Source organism: Dioscorea cayenensis, unplaced genomic scaffold (genome assembly GCF_009730915.1).
Source record: "Dioscorea cayenensis subsp. rotundata cultivar TDr96_F1 unplaced genomic scaffold, TDr96_F1_v2_PseudoChromosome.rev07_lg8_w22 25.fasta BLBR01001272.1, whole genome shotgun sequence".
Lineage (NCBI taxonomy): Eukaryota > Viridiplantae > Streptophyta > Magnoliopsida > Dioscoreales > Dioscoreaceae > Dioscorea > Dioscorea cayenensis.
Genome location: NW_024087663.1, coordinates 1 through 21241, shown reverse-complemented (window position 1 = coordinate 21241; position 21241 = coordinate 1). Strand labels below are relative to the sequence as shown.

The following is a 21241-nucleotide window of genomic DNA, read 5'->3' as shown; positions in this document are numbered from 1 at the left end:
TTTGCGGCCTCTATCACTTAGATTCTCTTCATCTTCCTGCACTTTCATCTATTGACATTGTCACCTCTGTATGTTCTCTTGATGGTTGGCACAGCCGCCTCGGTCACTTGTCTAGTTCTCGCCTGAATCTCTTAACAAGTTTAGGTAATCTTGGTTCGATTTCTTCCCTTCTTTCACATCCATGTATAGGTTGTAAAGTTGTTAAACCCAGTGCTCTTCTTTCATTTCATGAGAATCTATTTTTGAATCTACTTTTGATCTAATTCGTTCTGATGTTTGCGATCCTACACCCTTCTCCTATCTCGGTTTGTTTCTTCTATAACATATCTTTTATTGATGATTTCTTGCGCTATACTTGGCTTTATTTAATGCATTCTCGATATGAGGTTTTTGCCCTTTACTTTCAATTCGTGCAAATGGTATATACTCAGTTTGGTAAACGCATTAAGATTTTTTGCTTTGATTGGGCACGCGAGTATTTCTCTACATCCTTTCGCATATTACTTTCCACTCACGACACTCTTCCTCAGCAATCCTGTCCTTACACACCTGCTCTAATGGGGTATGCCAGTATCTCTCTACATCCTTTCACACATTACTTTCCACTCACAACACTCTTTCTCAGCAATCCTGTCCTTACACACCTGCTCTGATGGGGTATGCTAGTATCTCTCTACATCCTTTCGCACATTAATTTCCACTCACGACACTCTTCCTCAACAATCCTATCCTTATACACCTGCTCAGAACGGTGTCACTGAGCGCAAACATCACCATATCTTAGACACTGCACATGCACTTCTTTTTTGCCTCTTTTGTCCATCAAACCTTCTAGGCTGAAGCCATTCGTACATACATCTATCTTACTAATCGCATTCCTACCTCCACTATGTCTGGAATCACACCTTATGAGCGTCTTTACTCCCTTCCTTCCTCCTATGGTCATCTTCATACGTTCAGTTGCACTTGTTTTGTTCTTTTGCCCACTGTCGAGAGAAACAAACTCTCTCCCCGTTCTACCATGTGCATTTTTCTTGAATATAGCTTTGAACATAAGGGCTATCACTATTATGATCCCTATTCTCACCATCTTCGTATTTCCCATCATGTCAGTTTTCTTGAAGATACCCCTTACTTCTCTTCATCCTTCCCAAATCTTTCCTTTCTTCAGTCTTCCGCTAGTGCATCCTCTTCTCCCCCTATAGTTCTTCCGAGTTCTACTATATTGCCAATTCTGTGCCCCCTCCAGACATCTCTATAGGCACTTCCTCTGTTTCTCCCTCCCTTCCTCTGGGTGCATTAATAATTCTAGTGATTCATCTTCTCTCTCCGTCGACCCATTCTCTCCTGAAGATGCTCCTCCTGTCCCCCGTCGTTACCCAGACCGTCCTTGCCACCCTCCTGCTCGGTACATCCTCTCTTTCTCCTCTACCTACTCTCTTGATTTCCAAGCCTTTCTTACTACTATTCACTCACATTCTAAGCATCAATTTTATTGTGAGGCGGTGAAACATCTCCAGTGGCAACAAGCTATGTCAGAGGAACTTAATGCTCTTCAGTGCATGCATACATGGGATCTTGTTCCTCTTCCATCTAGTGTTACTCCTATCAGCTGTCGGTGGGTCTATCAAGTCAAGGCTCTAGCTGATGGTAGTATTGAGCACCATAAAGAGCGTCCTGCTGCTTGTGGTTTTACTCAGGAGTATAACATTAATTATGAGGAGACATTTGCTCCTGTGGCCAAGTTGACTACTTTTCGTCTTCTTTTCGCTATTATTGTTGCTTGTTATTGGCCACTTCAATTAGAAAAAAAAGAAAAATAATCAAACTAGAGAAACTAAAAATAAGATATGATCAAAGGAGAGATTTAGATGAAAAACAACCTGTTTAAGCATAAGATCGATGGAGAAACCTTTTCCAGCTTCGGATGCGAGAAGACCTAATTAAAATAGTGAAATATGTTCTATCTAGTTGTTGATAAGTTTTTTGTCCAAAGCTTCGTGTTCAAAGTTCACAGAGATATAATCAAACCCTATATGAGAGAGACCAAATAAAAAGACAAAAAAGTAAATTTAATTTTTTATCATATCTTACCCCTTTTAATCATGACTCTCCCATATGATTAGCTATCATGTGATAGGTATAATAAAGTGGGTCAATAAAATAAAACTATCATATCCTATTAACTCATCAAACAAAAGATAATTACATGATATGATAGTTTATTTTATCCTATTAACTCATCAAACAAAAGATAATTACATGATATGATAGTTTATTTTATCCTATCGTCTTTATCTTGTTCACCAAACGGACTCTTAAAATATAAACTACAAATTATGCAAGGTAATTAAATTAAATGTACACAGTGAGCCCATTATTCTTTTGTTTCAGTTAACGCAGCATGTTATTTGTCCATCAGCGAAGCAAAGGCCAAAGACCAAAGACCATATGTTGGCATCAATTTGTCTGTCCGCTTTATTTTGTGCTTTTACAATAAAGCATTTATATTTATGTAAAAGGGTGAAAAAAAGTGGACCACCTCATGTTGAATTAATTACTTAACTGAAAAAAAGAGCATTGCGCTTCTTGTCCATTCCTGAAGCAAAGGTTAGCATCCAATTCTCCTAAGTGCTCTGTCTGCCTTGTTTTTTTTTTAAAAAAAATAAACATTAGTATTAGTAATAAAGGAAGAAAAAAAAATAAAAAGAAACAAAGAAAAAGACTGACTTTAATTATTTTAGTTTATTCTTAAAGTGGGAATAAGGAAATCTCAAAGTGATGCTTGTTATGATAGGTGCCACTGGGCTATGGCACAGTTCCTAAACTGTCTATATTTAAATCCTCTTTAATGTCTCCAATTCTATCTACGATGATAATTACTTGATATACAGTAGTGAAGATCATCAGCAGCAGGCAGCAGGCAACAGGCAGCAGGCACTTGACACAAGTAACCAGTTTTTCTCAAGAACCCTTTAATGGGCAGTACAATTAATTATAATTCTTGCTTATTTCTTACTTAATTGTCAAATTATTGATGATAATTAAAATATGAAACCAATGGTCTTTATATAGCTTATATCTTTTATGTTAATTTCTTTTCTACTTGGCCAATTACTTAGATTTCAAGATTATATACTGTTCTATATTATATTGTTTGAGACATGCACAACTTGTTGAACAAACACTTCCAAGCATGCTTTTAACTTCTATTGGCATTTATTTGCCTCTTGTTAGGATTATTGCAGATATGTTGTTTGTGTTTTATTGAGGATGCTTATAAGTTTCATTTCAGTGTTTATCGTTTTATTGATGCCTTGATTTGCAAGTACTTGTTGAAGCTTAGATTCATATGTCTAAGCCACTAAGTTAGGGTTGTTTATATTCAGATATCTTTGATTCATGCGTATGGAGTTTTGTCTCAAATTGTTGATGCATTTAAGTTGTTTGTTGAAATGCCTAAGGGAGACCTAACAAATTGGAATCTTATTTTAACAGCTTATGTTTGTGCCTGTGATGTTAAAACCAAGTTTTTTGGTTTGTTTAGAATAGATAGTGTTGCAGGACAGATGAATTTTTTCCTACCTATTTTTGTTTTTGAACTGTTCTCCTTACTTTAATTTAACCTTTTGTTCTGTGAATGTAATGTTATAGGCATTAATTACAGTTATGTTATAGTATGCAATCTGCCTCCTTTTGAAGAGTGAAAGTTAATGGCCCATCATCAGGTTCCCCTTTACCGACAATAGCTCAGTTTGATTTGCCTTGCCTGTGTAATGTATTTGTTTAGATGTTCCATGATGTACTTGCCTTTAAGCTGAAGTTATATCTTTGCAATTAGAGATCGTCTGATTTTAGCTTAGGTCATTAGTCTAACATTTTTGCCTTCACATTTTTTATTTTTTGGAAATTAAATTATTTAAAATTCCTTAAGAGTTTTAATGCTTTTTGTTTAGTTGTTTTGACATCTCTCCTTGCTTTTTAGTTTTTATTCATGAAAATTTCCCCGTCAATCCTTGCCATTAGCATTAGGGTTTTCCTTTTGCAAAACTATCTGTATTACCCCTTTGGCCAAGCTGAGTCAGCGCAAAATGTTGCATGTCACCTTGTGCCTCAAAGCATGTACAAGGCTGGATTTTGACCCTACCAACGGGGACCAAAGTGACTTATCTCATAATCAATGAGATATCCTGTCTCGTGCTCTGGCATCAAGTGACACCTTGTTTCTGTGTTAATTTGTTGCAACCAATGTGTATAGAGTATATAAGCATTTATATCCATCACAAAACATTATCCGTAATAGTTCAGTTTGAAAATTTAGATGACATAAACGAATCATTTTCAAAATCAGAATAAGTACAAAAAACTGAGCATTTTACTCTTTGTGCATGCATGGTTACTAGAAAATGGACATGCTGAACACAATCACTGGTGTAATTGTCGATCATGCATGGGCCCTCATTAGACGCCACTTTGGTTACCTTATGTCGTACAAGCACAACATTAACAAGTTGGAGAGAAAATTTGATGAACTAGATGCTCTTCGCAAGGATGTCCAAAGAGAGTGTGATGCAGCAAGACTTGAAAGACTTGAAGATGTCAACAATGTAGTTCAAACTTGGTTGATGAATGTGGACAGAATGGAAGCAGATGTAAAGAGAATCAAAGAAAAAGCTTCGGTGATCTCCAACAAGCACTTTCTACACATAGGCTTGCACTATAAACTTGGAAAAGAGGCTGCTAATCATATAGAAACCACAAGCGCTCACCCCCAAGCACTACTGATTCACTGTTGTTTAATGAAGGTTACGTGATTTTCAATTCAAGGAAATCACATGAGGAGAAAATACTTGAAGCATTGAAGGATGATGTTGTGCACTTAATTGGGCTTTGTGGCATGGGAGGAGTAGGAAAGACAACATTAGTGAAAGAAGTTGCGAAGCAAGCCAGGGAGAATGGTTTGTTTGGTGAGGTGGTAATGGTGACTATATCACAAAACAAAGATCTAGGGAAAATTCAAAATGATATTGCAGAGTGTTTGGGTTTCCATCTCAACGAAGAAAACGTAGAAGTAAGAGCTATCAAGCTTGCAGAAAGAATAATAGCTACAGAAGACAAAGTATTGGTCATATTAGAAGATTTATGGAAGATGCTGGATCTGTCCAAGGTACGAATTCCACGTCCACAAATGGGTATCACTTGCAAAGTGGTGATCACAACAAGAAACAAAGATGTCTGTGAAAGAATGAGCTGCCAAGAGATAGTTGAGTTGAAGACGTTACTAGATGAAGAACCTTGGAGTCTATTCAGGAGTAGAGCTGGGGATGCAGTGGAGTCCCCCACAATAAGGGAATTGGCATGGAATGTGGCCAGAGAGTGTGATGGTCTGCCTCTGGCAGCTGGTGCTTCTTGGCACAGCACTAAAGGGTAAGAGACCTGAGATTTGGAATACAGTGTTGATGCAGCTAAAAAAGTCTATGGAAGTGGTCTCCTGGATGTGAGTAAAGAAGTAATTCAATCCATCAAACTAAGTTTCGATTTCTTGAAGAATGAGGCAGCCGAGTCTTGCTTCCTGCACTGTTGTCTCTTCCCAGAAGATTGGGATATTCCTAACGAAGAACTGATGTATATGATGGTTGGAGGGGGCCTCTTAATTGGTGTTGAAACTCTGAATGATGCAGCTAAAAAAGTCTATGGAAGTGGTCTCCTGGATGTGAGTAAAGAAGTAATTCAATCCATCAAACTAAGTTTCGATTTCTTGAAGAATGAGGCAGCCGAGTCTTGCTTCCTGCACTGTTGTCTCTTCCCAGAAGATTGGGATATTCCTAACGAAGAACTGATGTATATGATGTTTGGAGGGGGCCTCTTAATTGGTGTTGAAACTCTGAATGATGCACAGAGCAGAGTTGATCTACTGCTTGACCAGCTAAAAGCTCGTGGTTTGCTTCTTCAAGGTTCATCTGAAGGCTATGTAAGAATGCATGATGTTGTTAGGGATGTGGCGGTATGGATCAGTCAGAAAGATCATGTGTCCTATGTAAGAGCTGGGCAAAGCTTGGCAGAGTGGCCAAGAACTATTGAAAGTGAGATGCAAAATTACCGATGGCTTTCGCTGATGGACAATAATATTGAAGATCTTCCTCCCGATCCAATGGAGTATCCAAAACTTGAGACATTGATCCTGAGTGACAATGAAGGGTTATCAAACATCCCAGAAATATTCTTCCAACATATGGGATCTCTGATGGTTCTTGACTTGAGTTCTATCGGCATGAAGTCACTACCAAAATCATTCTCTTGTCTCACTAATCTTAGAGTATTGAACCTGGGAAAGTGTTATTCTCTAAAAGATATATCTCACATTAATGGGTTGAAGATGCTCGAAATACTTATTCTGGATGGTGCTCCAGTGTCCATTGCTCCAGAAGGTCTAGGATGGGCACAAAATCTGAGAGTTATCAATTTGGGTATTTCAGTCAGCTTTCCGCCTTTCCTTGATAATTATTTTTCCAAAGAATTGCCAAAATTTCGTAGGTTAGAGCGATTGTTCATGAACAAGTTTGTTGGTAGCTTTCAAGAGTTGACAAGCTTGAGGCATCTAACTCACCTGTTCATCTACCAAGTGGCGGACATGGATGATTCCTCATCACATGAACTAGTCTCACCAGGTTCTTGGCCTGATCGACTTCTAGAATTCAACATTTGTTTTCTCCAAAACGAGCCGAGGTATTATTGGTCTCTTTCCAACTATAGAAGAGTTTTGCAACTGATGGGAACCAAGCCATTGGCTGGTTGGGCCAAGAGATTACTTGCAAAAACAATAAATTTGGTTTTAGTAGAATTCCAGGGAACTGAACTGATTTCCATCAGCAGCAATATCCCATCGCTCGCGTTCTCAAGTTTGGAGCATCTTCGAGTTGTCAACTGGCCAAATTTGACCAACTTGTTGGGCGACGAGTTATTATTATTGCATGACCAAATCCCCCTCAACCAACTCAAACAAATGACAATAAGCAATTGTCCCAGGTTGACCAATTTAACACCATCAAGACTTTGCCAGCGGAGCATGCAGAAACTAGAGGAACTAAGCATTAAGGATTGCCCTATCATGCTGGAACTATTCCCATGTGATCATAAAGCCCACGGCATGACCGAATTGCTACTAAGACTAAAGTCATTCACATTACAGGGCCTACAGCGGCTACAAAATGTATTACAACCATTTCAATGCCTACCAAAGTTGGAGGGCCTGACAATCCGTGATTGTGGTATGAGATATGCACTTTCATTTGAGACGGAGACAGTGGCAATGGCAGATCCTTTTCCCACACTGGAGGTTCTTGATATCAAAAATTGCCGAGGGATGCGTGAGATGATCTCTCCTCATACTTCTTTGCAAGCCCCGTGCTTCTTCCAGGGACTGTTCTCTCTCAAAATTGGGTCATGTACAAGACTAACGCATCTTTTCTCCTACAAGCAAGCAATAAGCATGCAACATTTGAGTAAGCTTCACATACAAAATTGTGCTGCATTGAAGGCTGTAGTGATTTCCACGGAAAAGAAAGAGGAAGCATATTGATGTTTTAAAAAAACATCCTAGTTTTAACCATTTTGAACCCCATTGATGATGGAAAGTCAGATTTGATGCATGGGCTCCAGTGCTAATTGCTTTCATTGTTTTCTCGACTGTATGTATAGTAATTGCTAATGTTTTTTCTTTTTTTTTTTAATCCTAATGCATATTTCATTGTATCCGACAATAATTTCATATTGAATGTTTCAGGTTCGAAAAGTAAAAGAGAAAACGAGGCAGGCTTTTTGATATCTTGATTGATGGCTGAAGGCCTCACTTACTGTTATGAATGATAAAATCAGTGTCTCTTTGAAGGTGCATGGTTTTGAGTTCTTGACGGTCTCAGTGACCTCTCAATTTTGAGTTGATACTTATGACTATTCCTTGATGTCAGGTAGCTCTGCATTTGCAGAAAGATGGTCACAAATCACTTTTCTAATTTAGATATATATATATATAACAGTACAGTAGAAATCATAGAATCCACTTTTTTTTAAAAAAAAAATTAATTTGATTAATATCTTCTTTCTTCTTTTCCATATTAAAATCAAATTTAAATATTATTTTTTTAAAAAAAAAATGGGTTTAATACTTTTAATATTTTTATTTTTAAAAATTGAAATTAAAATTTATTGTCTTCTGCATTAATCAGACCAATTTTGAATTTTAAAAAATAAACTTTATTATTTGGTCTCATTTTATACAATAATTATAACAAATTTTAATATTTTATTTTTAAATACAAAATTTTTTTATCATTATATATATATAATATATTTTTGTCAAAAAAAATTTTTTTTTTGATAAAGGCAACAAGCACCTCACATGAGAGGATACCAAAATACAAGCAGATATAAAAATACACCAATTGTGATGGCTTAACAACTTTCTAGGAATAAATATGTTTAAAAATTGATTTTTTTTTTTAATTAAATAACTTAAAGAGATCTTTGTTTAATATATATTAATCACTTTGTTGAAAAAGAGCTACATTATCATTAAAGAAGGGTATGAAAAGAGAATATTAATCTAGTTTAAATCTTAGGCATTGAAAATATACATTAGCAGATTAGAATTAGCAGAAATACTTGTATTTTTCATGGCATCTCCTTACCTATTGATGTTTTGTCCCTGAAAATTTGTCATATGTTTCGTTCTTGGGTTGATGCAGCTCCTGCCTCCAAAAGACTAAAGCTGGATGAGACTTCCACTGTCATTCGACGTTGCATCTAGTTCTCAGGGCCCTCTTCATGTATCCAGTGCAACCCTGATGATGCCCATGATGTGTCCACTGGCTAGTCGTCTTCTCAGCTTCCTATTGCGTCCGCTAGTGTGCCCCTTCCCTTAAGGGATGTTCTTTCGTCCTGCTGTCCTTGTTGCCTTTCAGTTGTCTTCATCCTTCCACTTCCTGTAGTTGCTATTGTGCTTTTGTGCTTCTATTCTCTTCTGGGTCTATTGTCCGGTCTTACCACCTTTTGGGTGGTTGTTTTGTGTTTTTCTAGTACCTTTTCATTTTTGGGACGTGATTGTTGTTGTTTTTGTATGTAACTCTCTTTCTTTTAATGAATTTGTGGTTTATCCACTTTTTTGAAAAAAAATATATATACGTAAGTAACATGACACATGTTAAATATCTAAGCTTACAATACTCAACCATAACAAAATATCAAGAATCTTTGATAAGTTCTTCTCACAAATGGGATCTCTATTTGGTTATAGACATGAGTTTTACAAATATTTTATCACTTTGAACGTTCCCAATCTCAAAATGCTGAACCTTGATAGCTGCTAGAACTCAAAAGGATGTGTCCCGAACTAGCGAACTAAAAAAGCTTGAGATAGTGAATTTGGCCTGTTGTCATACTCATTGCTAATGCCTTAGTACCTTGGGGCATGGGGTTTCCCTTTTTGTGTTGTTTGTTTATTGTTTTGTTATTTCTCCTATGTCTTTTTTGCGTTTTTGCATGTTCTACACGCTCTTTGTCAGTTTCCACTTGCAGTGGACTGTTTTGTTGTTTTTTTTTTTAAGTAAATTCATGGTCTATTTTATTTTTTTCAAAAAAATACTTAATTAAAAAAATTTAAAACTTATATATCTTTTTAAAACATATTTTAAATAATATAATTTGATAGTTTAAACAAAATGAATGGATGAACTAGGAATCTTTGAATCAGGAATTCTCAGTAGATATAAAGATAAGAAAAATCTAACCACGTATAAAGGATCGAAGATAGAGACATTTGTTCATAGATATCTTATTCACCCCTAGTTTTTTGTTTTATAAAAAAATGGATAAACCACAATTTTATTGTAGCAAGCACCAAGAGTTACAAACAAGAAAACAACAAAAAGTACAAGGCTCCACTAGAGGTGGAGAAAAAAAAAAAGAAGCACACCAAAAGCAAAGACTTGCAAAATCCTTACGCTAAGGGAGAGTCTCTGACCAAAGAGAAAAACAAGTAGAGCTGAAAAGAAACTAGCCTAGGAAGTTGATAGACCTCCTTAGTGTCGTTAAAGCAAACTCAAGCTTCTGTCTTTTATTGGTCGATGAAGCTGAAATCCAAAAGTCAAACTTCAGGCAAATATTACAAATTAGGAATTTTATGATTGAAAATAGAGTCATTTATAGCCAACCAAACATGCCAGGGCTCTAACTAAGAGATCCCAAGAAACTCGGACTAAAGGTTGGATATGACACAGCCAATATTCCCAGAGATCCATGAGTGATGAAGGGAGGAAAAAAGTAGGACCAAATATCTTATGCAAAGTGAAAGTGAATGAAGAGGTAACCAATTAACTCAAGGTCCGTGTGACAAAAGACGCATGTAGCCGTTGAGAGTCTATAGTTTTGTGAGGATTTCTAATGTGAGAATTTTATCATCCTAAACTAACCAGTTAAAGAGTGAGACTTTTCATGGACATGGGCTTTTAAAGATTTTTAATTGGAGTGAATGAACAACGTTGTCCTCTATCAATTAGAAAGCTATAAAAGGATTTTTGAAAAAGGTTACTAATGCAAAAGGGTGCCCTGAGATGCAGCTATTATTCCCATACGTGGCTAGTATGGTGGATGATAGTTATTAAGAAGAAACCATAGTTGTTACCATCAACCTTACAAGGCCATGGTATCTTTAACTACTTTGAGTTATGCAGTCCTTTCTTGTCCAAAGCTGACATATATCTTCTTGTTGAAACAAGATGATGGAAAATGCAATGCAACATTCAAAAGAGTTGCATGCAGAAAGACTAAGCTGGATTGGAGATATTTTGGTTTCCGAAGAAGTTGATGAATGCTTGTTTCCTCTACTGAAGAATCTTTAGTTAATTAGGTTGCTGGAACTCACACTATATTAAGGACAAAAAATGGTGGCGTCTAGAATATCTTGAACTCAAAATCATGTCCAAAGATTATGTAGACTATGATAGCTGATTGGTCCCTTGGCCTTTGAAAGAATGGGATTGCCTGCAGATGCAGGCAATCTTGATGACAGAGGCAATCCATGAGGAACTTTCAGAAAGGCAATGATCTTTGCTTTTTCTTGTCCATTCCTAAAGCAAAGATCAATATCTGATTCTCCTCGGTGTTTCTTTTGCCTTCCTTACATTCTAAATTAAAATAATAATTATAGAAGAAGTGTCACGCCCCAAACCCAGCTCACCGGACCTGGTGTGTAGACAAATGGGCGCAGACCCATAGGGCATGAACCCCGATAGGCCTGCAAGGTCTCAGAACCTGGTTCAGGACAAACAAAACTACAATAGACCAACTAAGTTACAGGATTACAGACTCTCCAAAAAATACAGATCTAATATACAAGAAGTCTGAGATACAAAAATACAAAAATCAAGTCAAATAGTTACAAAGACTCGACTTCTATCACAACAAGGGCGATACAGGTAAAGTAGCTTGCTAGCTAGGGAATTCGCCAGTCTACTACTTCTGACCTGAAAAGTATTTAAAAGAATCCATGATCTCAATAGCCCAGTAAGTAACCCAAAAGTCTAAAAATGAAAATATTAGATTTGAAATATACACAGAAATTAATAACATACAAAAGTGTAATTGAGGAAAATCAAAATCAAAGTCAAAGCTAAAAGCAACAGATTCTAGAGTATGTATCCAAATTCACTATAGATGCTAGAGGTCATTTGTTTACCCTTGGTGACCCTAGCCAGAATAACATAGGTCATTTATTTACCTACGGTAACTCGAGAATGAATATCAGATGGCCGTTAATTATTTCATCGAACAAACAAGGTACGAAACTGCAGCCTCATTTCCCCATAATTGCTTGTCGACAAGGTTAGTGTTTAACCCCCATTGACCGGGTTGCATATCGCTCACTTGGAGACTAAAACATTCAGACAGATTTCAAAGCCAAAACACAGAATATTCACAAGTTTTTCCCAAATACTCACATGAGAAAAAATACAAAATTTCATAATCCCACTTTAGGGAAAATAACTGAATAAACAGAAATTATTTACAAAATTATATAAATGAATAAATCATCAAATAAAAACCAATCACCCTAAAAATTTATTCTCTCAAGGTCTCAACATAATATCAATTCTAACATGTTTCATTTCACAACACATAACTCCAAGATCTTACCAAAAATTGCAAAGATATTTTGTAGTTCCAAACTTAGGACAATCCTGAATATTTTTCCTTGTCAAATCATTCACAAAATTTAGTCTCCAAAAGTGAGAAAAATCATGCTAAATCTGAAGATTTTCTGTAGAGACATCATCTTGTACAAGTCTTTTAATAGATCATAACTTCTAATATACAAATCCAATACGTTGAACTTTTGCAGATTGAAGGTCAAGGTAATAAGGAATATTTTCTATACTAAGCACTTTGTCCCATTTTACTTATTAAGTCCGAAATTTGTCTATAAAACTGCAATTCTAGCCAATATTATTTTTAGGACCCGTCAAATAGAACGGATTATATCTCATAGAGTGTACGCCCAGTAAATGTGAAATTTGGCAGTTAGATAGATCAAATAAATCATCATAACTTTTCAATAATCGTCTACAAATTCCGCCTCTATGACCTCTGAATTCAGGTCACAATTTACACTCAACTCATTATCATAACTTGAAAATTAACTCTAGTAATTCCAAGCATGAAGCATACAATGTAAAAGTCTCAAATATGTAGGAATACATCCCAATAACCCTTGAAATATTATCTCTAAGCTCTAAGCCACCAAATGATCTAATTTACTTCCAAAGTGCATCCTCATAATTTCAGTAACAATATCAAAAAGGAGAGGCTATCCCCATCCTAGACAATAAATCAAAACATGAAATTCAAGACTCAATCTTCCCTCTTGGTTGTAGTACAACATTTCTCTTGACTTATTCACTTCTGACATTCACCAATGTTAACATTTCTTCCAAGCACCTATATGTCAACTTGGACATTAATTCAACATTATCTATAATCAACATACATCCTTCAAAACATAAATGACATGCACTATACATTAACTTCATGAACTTTGATCTTATCATCATACCATAACATGCTCGCAATCCTATCACATAAGAATACGTAGATCTTATAAACAAATGGATGGTCAGACAAATATTTAAAAAATGATTGGATGCTCAACACAACCATATTTTCAGAAAATTCAGAAATTAGGGGCATAAATAAAAATGAAATGATATACAGAAAATATCAGTAGATTACTTACAATACTCATAACAAAATATAGTTCAGAATTTTCAACATATTCAAAATTCATATACAAAAAGTCACTGAAAAATACTATAAAGTTACATACAAAAATTTAAAATCCAAAAATGATCAAATATTCCTTTAAACGAAATAATTGCAGGCTTCCACTCTTGGGAGATTTTAAATATATAATCAAATAATATTAGAAATTTTGCAATTAAAACATGTCAAAATAATAGGTGCGGATTACTTACCTGCTACAGCCAAAACTCCAACTCATCCGAACACCAACTCAAACTTCATCAAAAATCCTAAAACAAGAAATGAGAATTAAAATACTTTCTAAAATTTAGACCTAAAATTACTAATGATAGACTTTCTCCAAGAAAACCGAACACGGGAAAAGGCAAGGTACAAGAAGCAAGGCTTTGGTAATTTCCAAAGGTTTAACACTAGAAATTAAATAGAATGAGAGCATAAAATTTAACAAGTCAGGGTGCATGTTGGGTGAGCAAGGAGCACAGAAACGTAACACTTTCTAATTAATACAAAAGCTATACTCATTTCTTTCAAGGAATGGCCAAAACCTAGATATTTGAGCCAAAACTAAGCTCCCCCACATATTAAAATAGACTTAAAACCATTCTGATAGACGTGACAAAGGCTTGTAAAGAACAGTAATCACAATGTGATCTCCAATATTTTCCAAGCAAAGAAGCTCAACAACACTTCCATAGGAGGAGAAAGCTCACAACCTAAGCTCTAAAGCAATTAACAAAAGCATTAACACAAATATAAAGTGTATACTAATCAGGCAACTTCAAAATAAAAAGGTTCAAGATGGTGTTTAAGAAGGTATGGCATGCCGATCCAAAGCATCTGCGAAAGATAGAACTGAACTCTACTTTTATCTCCCTTAAACAAAAAATTTAAAGAGGTAGTAACAAGATGGAATCATGAAGCCAAAAGGGAGATGGATGCTCGCATATGAACAAACATCTTAGAGCTCTAAGTAACCAATTCAACCAATGATAACAATGGAAACCAATTTAGCAAAGACTAGAACTACAAAGATTCACTTGGCAACACCAATAACAAATATCAAGTTTTGGAAAACCAGAGTACTCCCGAAATTCAACCAAAACATCCTTAACTTAGGAACTTACCCGGTTTAGATGTAGCAAGCTAAGAATCAACTGGCCTCAAGTTTTCTTCTTACTAAAAAATTTTGCAAATAAAAGTCATCTTGGCTTCCCAGAACTCACTAGTCTTAAGCAAAGAAGGAAGTGTTGGTTTTAGCTTTCTTAAGGAGCATCTAAATTTCCAAGCTCCAAAATCTCCTAAAGCTAGCAAACACCATCACAACAATAGAAAGAAGAAGCAAATGAAGAAGGAAGTAATAGAGTTAAAAGGCTTGGTTAGTAAAGGCATAGATGTGATGGAAACCCAAGAATTCCTATGGGAATTCCTTATTACCACTAGATTTTGAGAGCAACCTGACAAAAGCAAAGGGAACAATGGGGGAAAACAAATGCTTTTTAGTGTTCTAATCAAGCTTAGTGCATGACGAGGTTTACAAGAAGAAAATAATGAAAGAGGCTTCTTTAAATTATTTTGCTTTATTCTTGGAAAGTGAAGCTATGGATGTATTTTATTTTTAACCTATCAGTCCAATCAACTCTACCTGTAAAATCATTTCTAAGATCCTTGATTCTAGGCTAAGCTCAGTGATCAATGAATTGGTTGATGAAACACAATCTAGTTTCATTAAAGGAAGCTTCTTGGATTTGCTCTCAAAGTGGACTTCGCCAAAGCCTTTGATTCTTTAGACTGGAATTTTTTACTTGAGATTCTAGCTGCTAGAGGATTTGGATCTTGATGGTTAGCTTGGGTTCACACCATTCTTAAATCTACGAAGACCCAAATTATCATTAATGGGCCACTCAAGGTTACATTCGGTGTAAAAGAGGCCTAAGACAAGGAGATCCACTATCCCCACTGTTTTTTTGCTTTGGTAGCAGGTGTTCTGAGCTCAATGTTTACCCACAAGCTTAATTCCAAAATCCTTGTGGGTATTCAACAAAACCATTCTGATAACATCTGTCATCGTCAATATGCAGATAACTTAATCATCTTCTCATCTAGAGGAAATGAAGATCTTCAAATTTTTAAATTAATTCTCTATCTCTTTGAAGGATCTTCCAGCCTTTCCATCAACTTCTTAAAAAGTTGTTTATATTCTACAAATTATGGTATCCAACCAAACTTCACTTCTGCAATGATTCCGAACTGCTTTAGAAATTGCCTACCTATCACATATTTGGGAGTTCCTTTATTTGGAAGGTGACCAAATCATCAAGATTAGACAAAGCTTATTGGAATGGTCCAATCTAGACTCACACCTTCGAAAGCAATTTATCTATAATTAGGTGGATGTCTAACTCTTATAAATTTGGTGCTATCTTCAGTTCCAATTTATTGGATGTCACATCTAGTGTTCAATCATTTACAGTCAAATATTTTTACAAGTTTCTAATAGATGGCGGCATGCGTAGTCCATTATACACCAAATTTTGGAAAATTTGATGCCCAATCAAAATCTCATTATTTTGATGGCTAGTATGGGATGATAAAATTCTTACCCTTTCAAACCTTTTCAAGAAAGGATATAACTTCCAAACTGCTACAGATACATGCATCCTTTGTCACAAAGCCTCTGAAACAGTAGAATACCTATTTCTTGACTATGAATTCTCAGGGTGAATTTGGTCCTTTTTTAAGTCAAATATTCGATTTACATTCATCCCCTCTAACCATTTGTAAGATTTAGACCACCTGGTTACCACCTTTAAACTCCCATCTACGGATCCTATGGGACCTCAGCACAAGAGCCATAATGGGGAATATATGGCTGAAGTGAAATAATCGCATTTTTCAATTACTTGATCTACCTTATTATACTGTGATTATTAAAATTGCTAATATGCTTATTTCTTGGTTTTCCACAGCTATAGCTCCTCAACCACAGTAGTCTTATTGTAGACCATCCCAACGATCCATATCATATCCTAACTTTGGATACCACCGTGGAACCATCAGCTAGGGAGTGATCCACTCCCCACCCTCCCATCTTCTTTTGATAGTTGGTGAAGACCTTTGACACCTTTTGGCATTCTTCATCTTCTAACTGTGGTATCATCCTCTTTGTTATTACTTTATTTAGTTTGGGTCCAACCTGCTTGCTTTGAAAGTGCATCACTCCTTGTGATGACCTTCTAGATTGATTAATTCCAAGTTGTACTTCTTTTCTTGCTTTCAGTTTATGTTCCTTGCTTGTACTTGTTCCTTCTATTTGAATAAAGTTGTGATTTATTCACTTTCATCAACAAAAAATAAATCTAAAAGAGATGTTCTACCATCTTTATTTAAAACCATTTTCAATGTCTTCAATTCTCTCTATGCTGACAATTACTAGGTAATAGTAATCATCAGCATCAGGCAGCAAGCACTTGCACAATTAACTAAGTATTCTCAAGAACCCGTTAATTATCAATTCAATTAATTATGATTTTGCTTATTTTTCTTATTTAAGTAATTGTCAAATTATTGATGATAATTAACATGTGAAACCAATGGATTTTAATTAGCTAATATCTTTTCTAGTTAATTTCTTTTCTAGTCGGCCAATTAATTAACTCGATTTTGGGTTTATGAGATTGGATTGTATCCTCCTATATTTACTGCTTGGTCATGCAAGTTATTTCTAGAAGAAGAGTCTCTCCATATCTGGGGTCTTCATTTTTTGTCTTTCTTGGATGTATCCATCTTCAATGGACTCCTATTTTTGTTTATCCACTTTATCATAAAAATTTTAAAATATATATATATATATATATATTTTCCACATGATAATATCATAGTCATAATTGGATTCCAAGCCGTGTATGGGATTTGAACACCTAGGTCTATAACCTTTTTTGGGATGTATGTTTTTAGAAAGTGATAGTGGTACAGTGACTAGATATAAGTCATATAACCATGCAAGCTAAGAAATCCATGCTCTTCTGGTTTTTGGGATTTGAACACCAGGTTACATGGAGAAAGGAAATGGAGTTTATGGAGATTTGCGCTTGATTTTGATCCCGAGGCAAGTTTCCTCCATCTACCTTAATTCTTTTTGTCTTTTTAATTTTCATTATGTACACGCATATTATTATAGAATAGTCTTCACATATGCTTAGATTTGGGGGACGATAAATAGATACCTTTATGATGAGTGTTTTCTTTTACTTTGGGCAACTTTTCACTTTTGTTTCTTTTTTGAAATTTTGTTTAAATTTTTTTTCTTAAATGAATAAACCACATGAACAAAGAATTAAAATGAGTCATGGTCTCAAGTATGGGTCTCATGTGGAGAAATAGTGGTTTCACCCATCCAGGATTGCAGAACAGGATTTTTTCTAGGAAATTAGTAGGCCACCATAATTGGTATATCTCCATACCTGTCTATCCCTCTGACATCTCTTAAATAAAGAGTGCTTGTCACCTATTAGTTAAAAAAAAATAAATTAAAGTGACTATAACATATGACCCGCAACTAAACCACATGCATTCATCTTGCTTGAAAATGTTTTTCCCTCATAGTTGTGCACTTTTTTTTCTTTTTCTTTACGTTCATATTTTTATTTTCCTTTCATTGTTTTGATTTTATTTTTTATCATTTATTTTAAATTTTTATAAGAATCAAAGTATAATTTGAATGTTCAATTTTTTTAAATAAAACTAAAATATGAGATAAATTAGAATTATAGAGTTAACTCAAATCTTTAAAAAAAAACTGCATAAATAACTCTAATAATGGAAAGGGCTTTAAAAAAAAATTGGAACCACATTAACTCAACAAAATTTGAGAAATACAAACTGATAACAACAACAACAACAACAACAACAATAGTAAAACATACAAAACATAACAACATTCCACTATGAGTGAAAATTGACAAACAAAAAAAAGAAGTGATGAGTGCTTGTGTATACATATTAAATAGTATGATTTACTTATATTGAGCATTACTTTTATCAGGTTTTATGGCTCATTCGTGTATTTTTGTGTTCTTTTGTGCATTTAGATTTGTGAAGAATGTTGAGGAGAAAGAAGGCAAAAATAAGTCATGAACACAGTTTTTGGGACATCTCTTGCATAGAACAAGGATCAAGATACATGCCGGGATAAAAAGCATCAATATTTGTGCCAACTTCCAAAAGCGTTCGAGTCAATTCACAAAGTGAAAGGGCACAAGGGCAATCACACACTCATGACCTAGCTTGTACAAAGATTTCAAAAGCTGTTTCAACATGTTCGAAAGATAAAACGTGACTTTACCTACCACACAGGCGTGTGCTCTGACCGTGTGGCCTCGAATAGAGAAAATTAAGTCGGGAGATACTGTTTATGGTCTACTATAGTAAATTACTACTCGCAGGCCACTATAGCAGTAACTGTTTATTGCTAAAATAGAGATTCTGCACGGCCGTATGGATGCCTGATTCCCAAGTATAAAAGGATGCTCAGATATGTTTTTGAGAGATCTTCTTCCTAACTTTGAGAGGGAGTGCGGCTAGGGTTTTGAGGAGGGTTTCGCAAGGTTTTGAGGTGTTTCTAGGCTTCTAAACATCAATTTCCTTTGAAGGAGAGTTACTGGGAAGCTTTCGTTGACATTGATTTGGCGATATATGCCCTCTTTGGAGAAGAAGAAATGGCCCTTGGAGACCATCATCACAGGACAAAATGGGGTTTTATCTATGGATTGCTCGCATTCTATTTTGATTTCATATTTGATTTTCTATTGCTCCATGGAGAGCTAAATTCTTAGTGGGTATTTGGACATGTAAACTCTAGATTACTTTTGTTTCATTGACTCTATTACGTTTTCTTTAATTGAGTTTTAATTGAGTTTCAAACTTGTGTATGCTTGTTGCTTGATTTTCCCTTAGAGAGACACTAGGGTTGAGAATCCATCTAATCATCCTTTTGATGAGTGACCATCATCATTTAGATTAGATTAACCTAGGCTGAAAAGGGTTGAGAGGGTGAGTCGAGAGGTAGTGTAACATCCCCTTTCCCTTCCGGCATGATTTATCCTATCTCCACATTCCAAAAGTTCTTTGCAATCACAACAGAGTGAAGTGTTGAGAGTTTACTTTCCACCGGGGCTCAGATGTAATTATGGGTCATTCACCTGGGCCAAAGGGTTTGACCTAGATTTGGGAATAGGGTTTATCACTTGGAGTCCCTGGAGCTTTAAACAGTCATACGTGGTGTGAGGCGTCGAGAGTTTCCACTCTACCGGGACCTCGTAGAGGAACAGTCAAGGTTGACCTTAGATTTGGGACCTTGTGCTTTTCAATTTCCATGACTTATTAAAACTCAGTTAAGGAAGGATAGTTTAGTCTTGCATTTTAAACAAAAATCCTAGGGAGAGCATTGTCCGGGTACCCCTCTTTACTATTTATAATCTCCTCATTTCATCCTTGCTTATTTACTTGTTTTCATATTTTGTTTACAATTCGAGCACATCAACCAATTGATTTGGCACCTTGGCTACTTAGCAAAATACTTGTTTCTAGAGTCTACTCCCTGTGGATTCAAGTACCCACCCTTTGGGTACTTTATTATTTCGACACCTGTATACTTACGGTACACACAGGCAAGCATGTGTCAAAAAGAAAGTATAATTAAAATAACTAACAAACAACAAAAGGGAAATACAACTAAACTAATTAGCAAACAATAAAACAAGTCTGAAATGAACAAAACAAAGCAGAGATAGCTAATTAAGGGCCTGCTGATCATGTTAGCTCCTTATTGGATTATCCCTTTTGTTAAATAACTAAATACGTTTGGTGTCCTAAGAACTCTAAGCTACAAGTCTTCTAGTCTTACCTTCTTGGCTTTAGGAATAATTTTGCAGATAACAAATGAGTACAAAAAGTATATATCATGGAAAATACTAGCATTTCGTTTTAACCATGTATTCTAATTTTTGGCCTAAGATAGTAGATCCCCAACATCCCTAAGAAGAGGGAAGTGTCTGGGCCTCCACAAGTACCACAGCCCATGCATGGTGCTTAAGGGGCTAAAAACTTGAATGTTTAGTGAAAAGTTGCCAAATGCATTCAACTATGGGGCACAGAAAGAGCAAGTAGCATGTTGACCCAATTGCCCCTGACAAAGTACACATGTACTAGTCAGCAACTAATTGATTTTCTAGGGGCCAGGTTTTCCATAGTGAGTATTTTGATTGTTCCATATTAGAAATTTGAAAATATTGATTTTTTGAGGATAGATACCTTTCCAGATCACCTGGTTTGCAGGACAAAGTGTGCATGGTGATTGAGGAAGATGCAAAAGGATTTGATGGTAAATTTCCTATTTGTCTTTAGATACCTTTCCAGATCACCTTGTTTTTACATAATATTTATTTTTATTTTATGTTTTTATCAACCATATTTGTTTGAATTGTTTCACATAAAAAAAATTTAGAAAGAAAAACAAATTTTCATTTATTATAAAAGAGTAAACTAATATACATTCATTGTTATTGTAATCAACCACCAATATTGCTTAGTAACATGAAAATATCGTTTTTATAGTATATAGTTTAATTATATATTTCTTTACATGTAATTAGATTCAGTTTCAACATAAATTTTTGAAAAAATATGTATAACATATAATTACAAGGATGGCATAAGATAGGATTTAAATCATAACAGGCATATGATCTATAAATATTATTAATTAAAAAAAATTATAAAATAAAAATATGGCTTTGAAATTTACTGCCAAGTATATTTTTTTTCTATTTAAATGTGGACAAGCAGAGAACCCTCAAATGGCATTGAGAAAGAATTAATCTTTCACCTTCTACGTGGAAGAAAAATAAACCAACACCCTATAATTATAAAAAAA

At 35.3% G+C, this 21241-nt stretch overlaps 1 protein-coding gene across 1 annotated transcript; it reads left to right on the top strand.

Moving 5' to 3' along the window:
* Positions 1-5623: 5623 nt before the first annotated feature.
* On the top strand, positions 5624-9085 carry LOC120256039 (probable disease resistance protein At4g27220). Its single transcript, XM_039263810.1, has 3 exons — positions 5624-7688; positions 7784-7967; positions 8745-9085. The coding sequence occupies exon 1, from the start codon at positions 5624-5626 to the stop codon at positions 7577-7579; it is 1956 nt and encodes a 651-aa protein (XP_039119744.1). The 3' UTR covers positions 7580-7688; positions 7784-7967; positions 8745-9085.
* The last annotated feature ends 12156 nt before the right edge of the window (positions 9086-21241 follow it).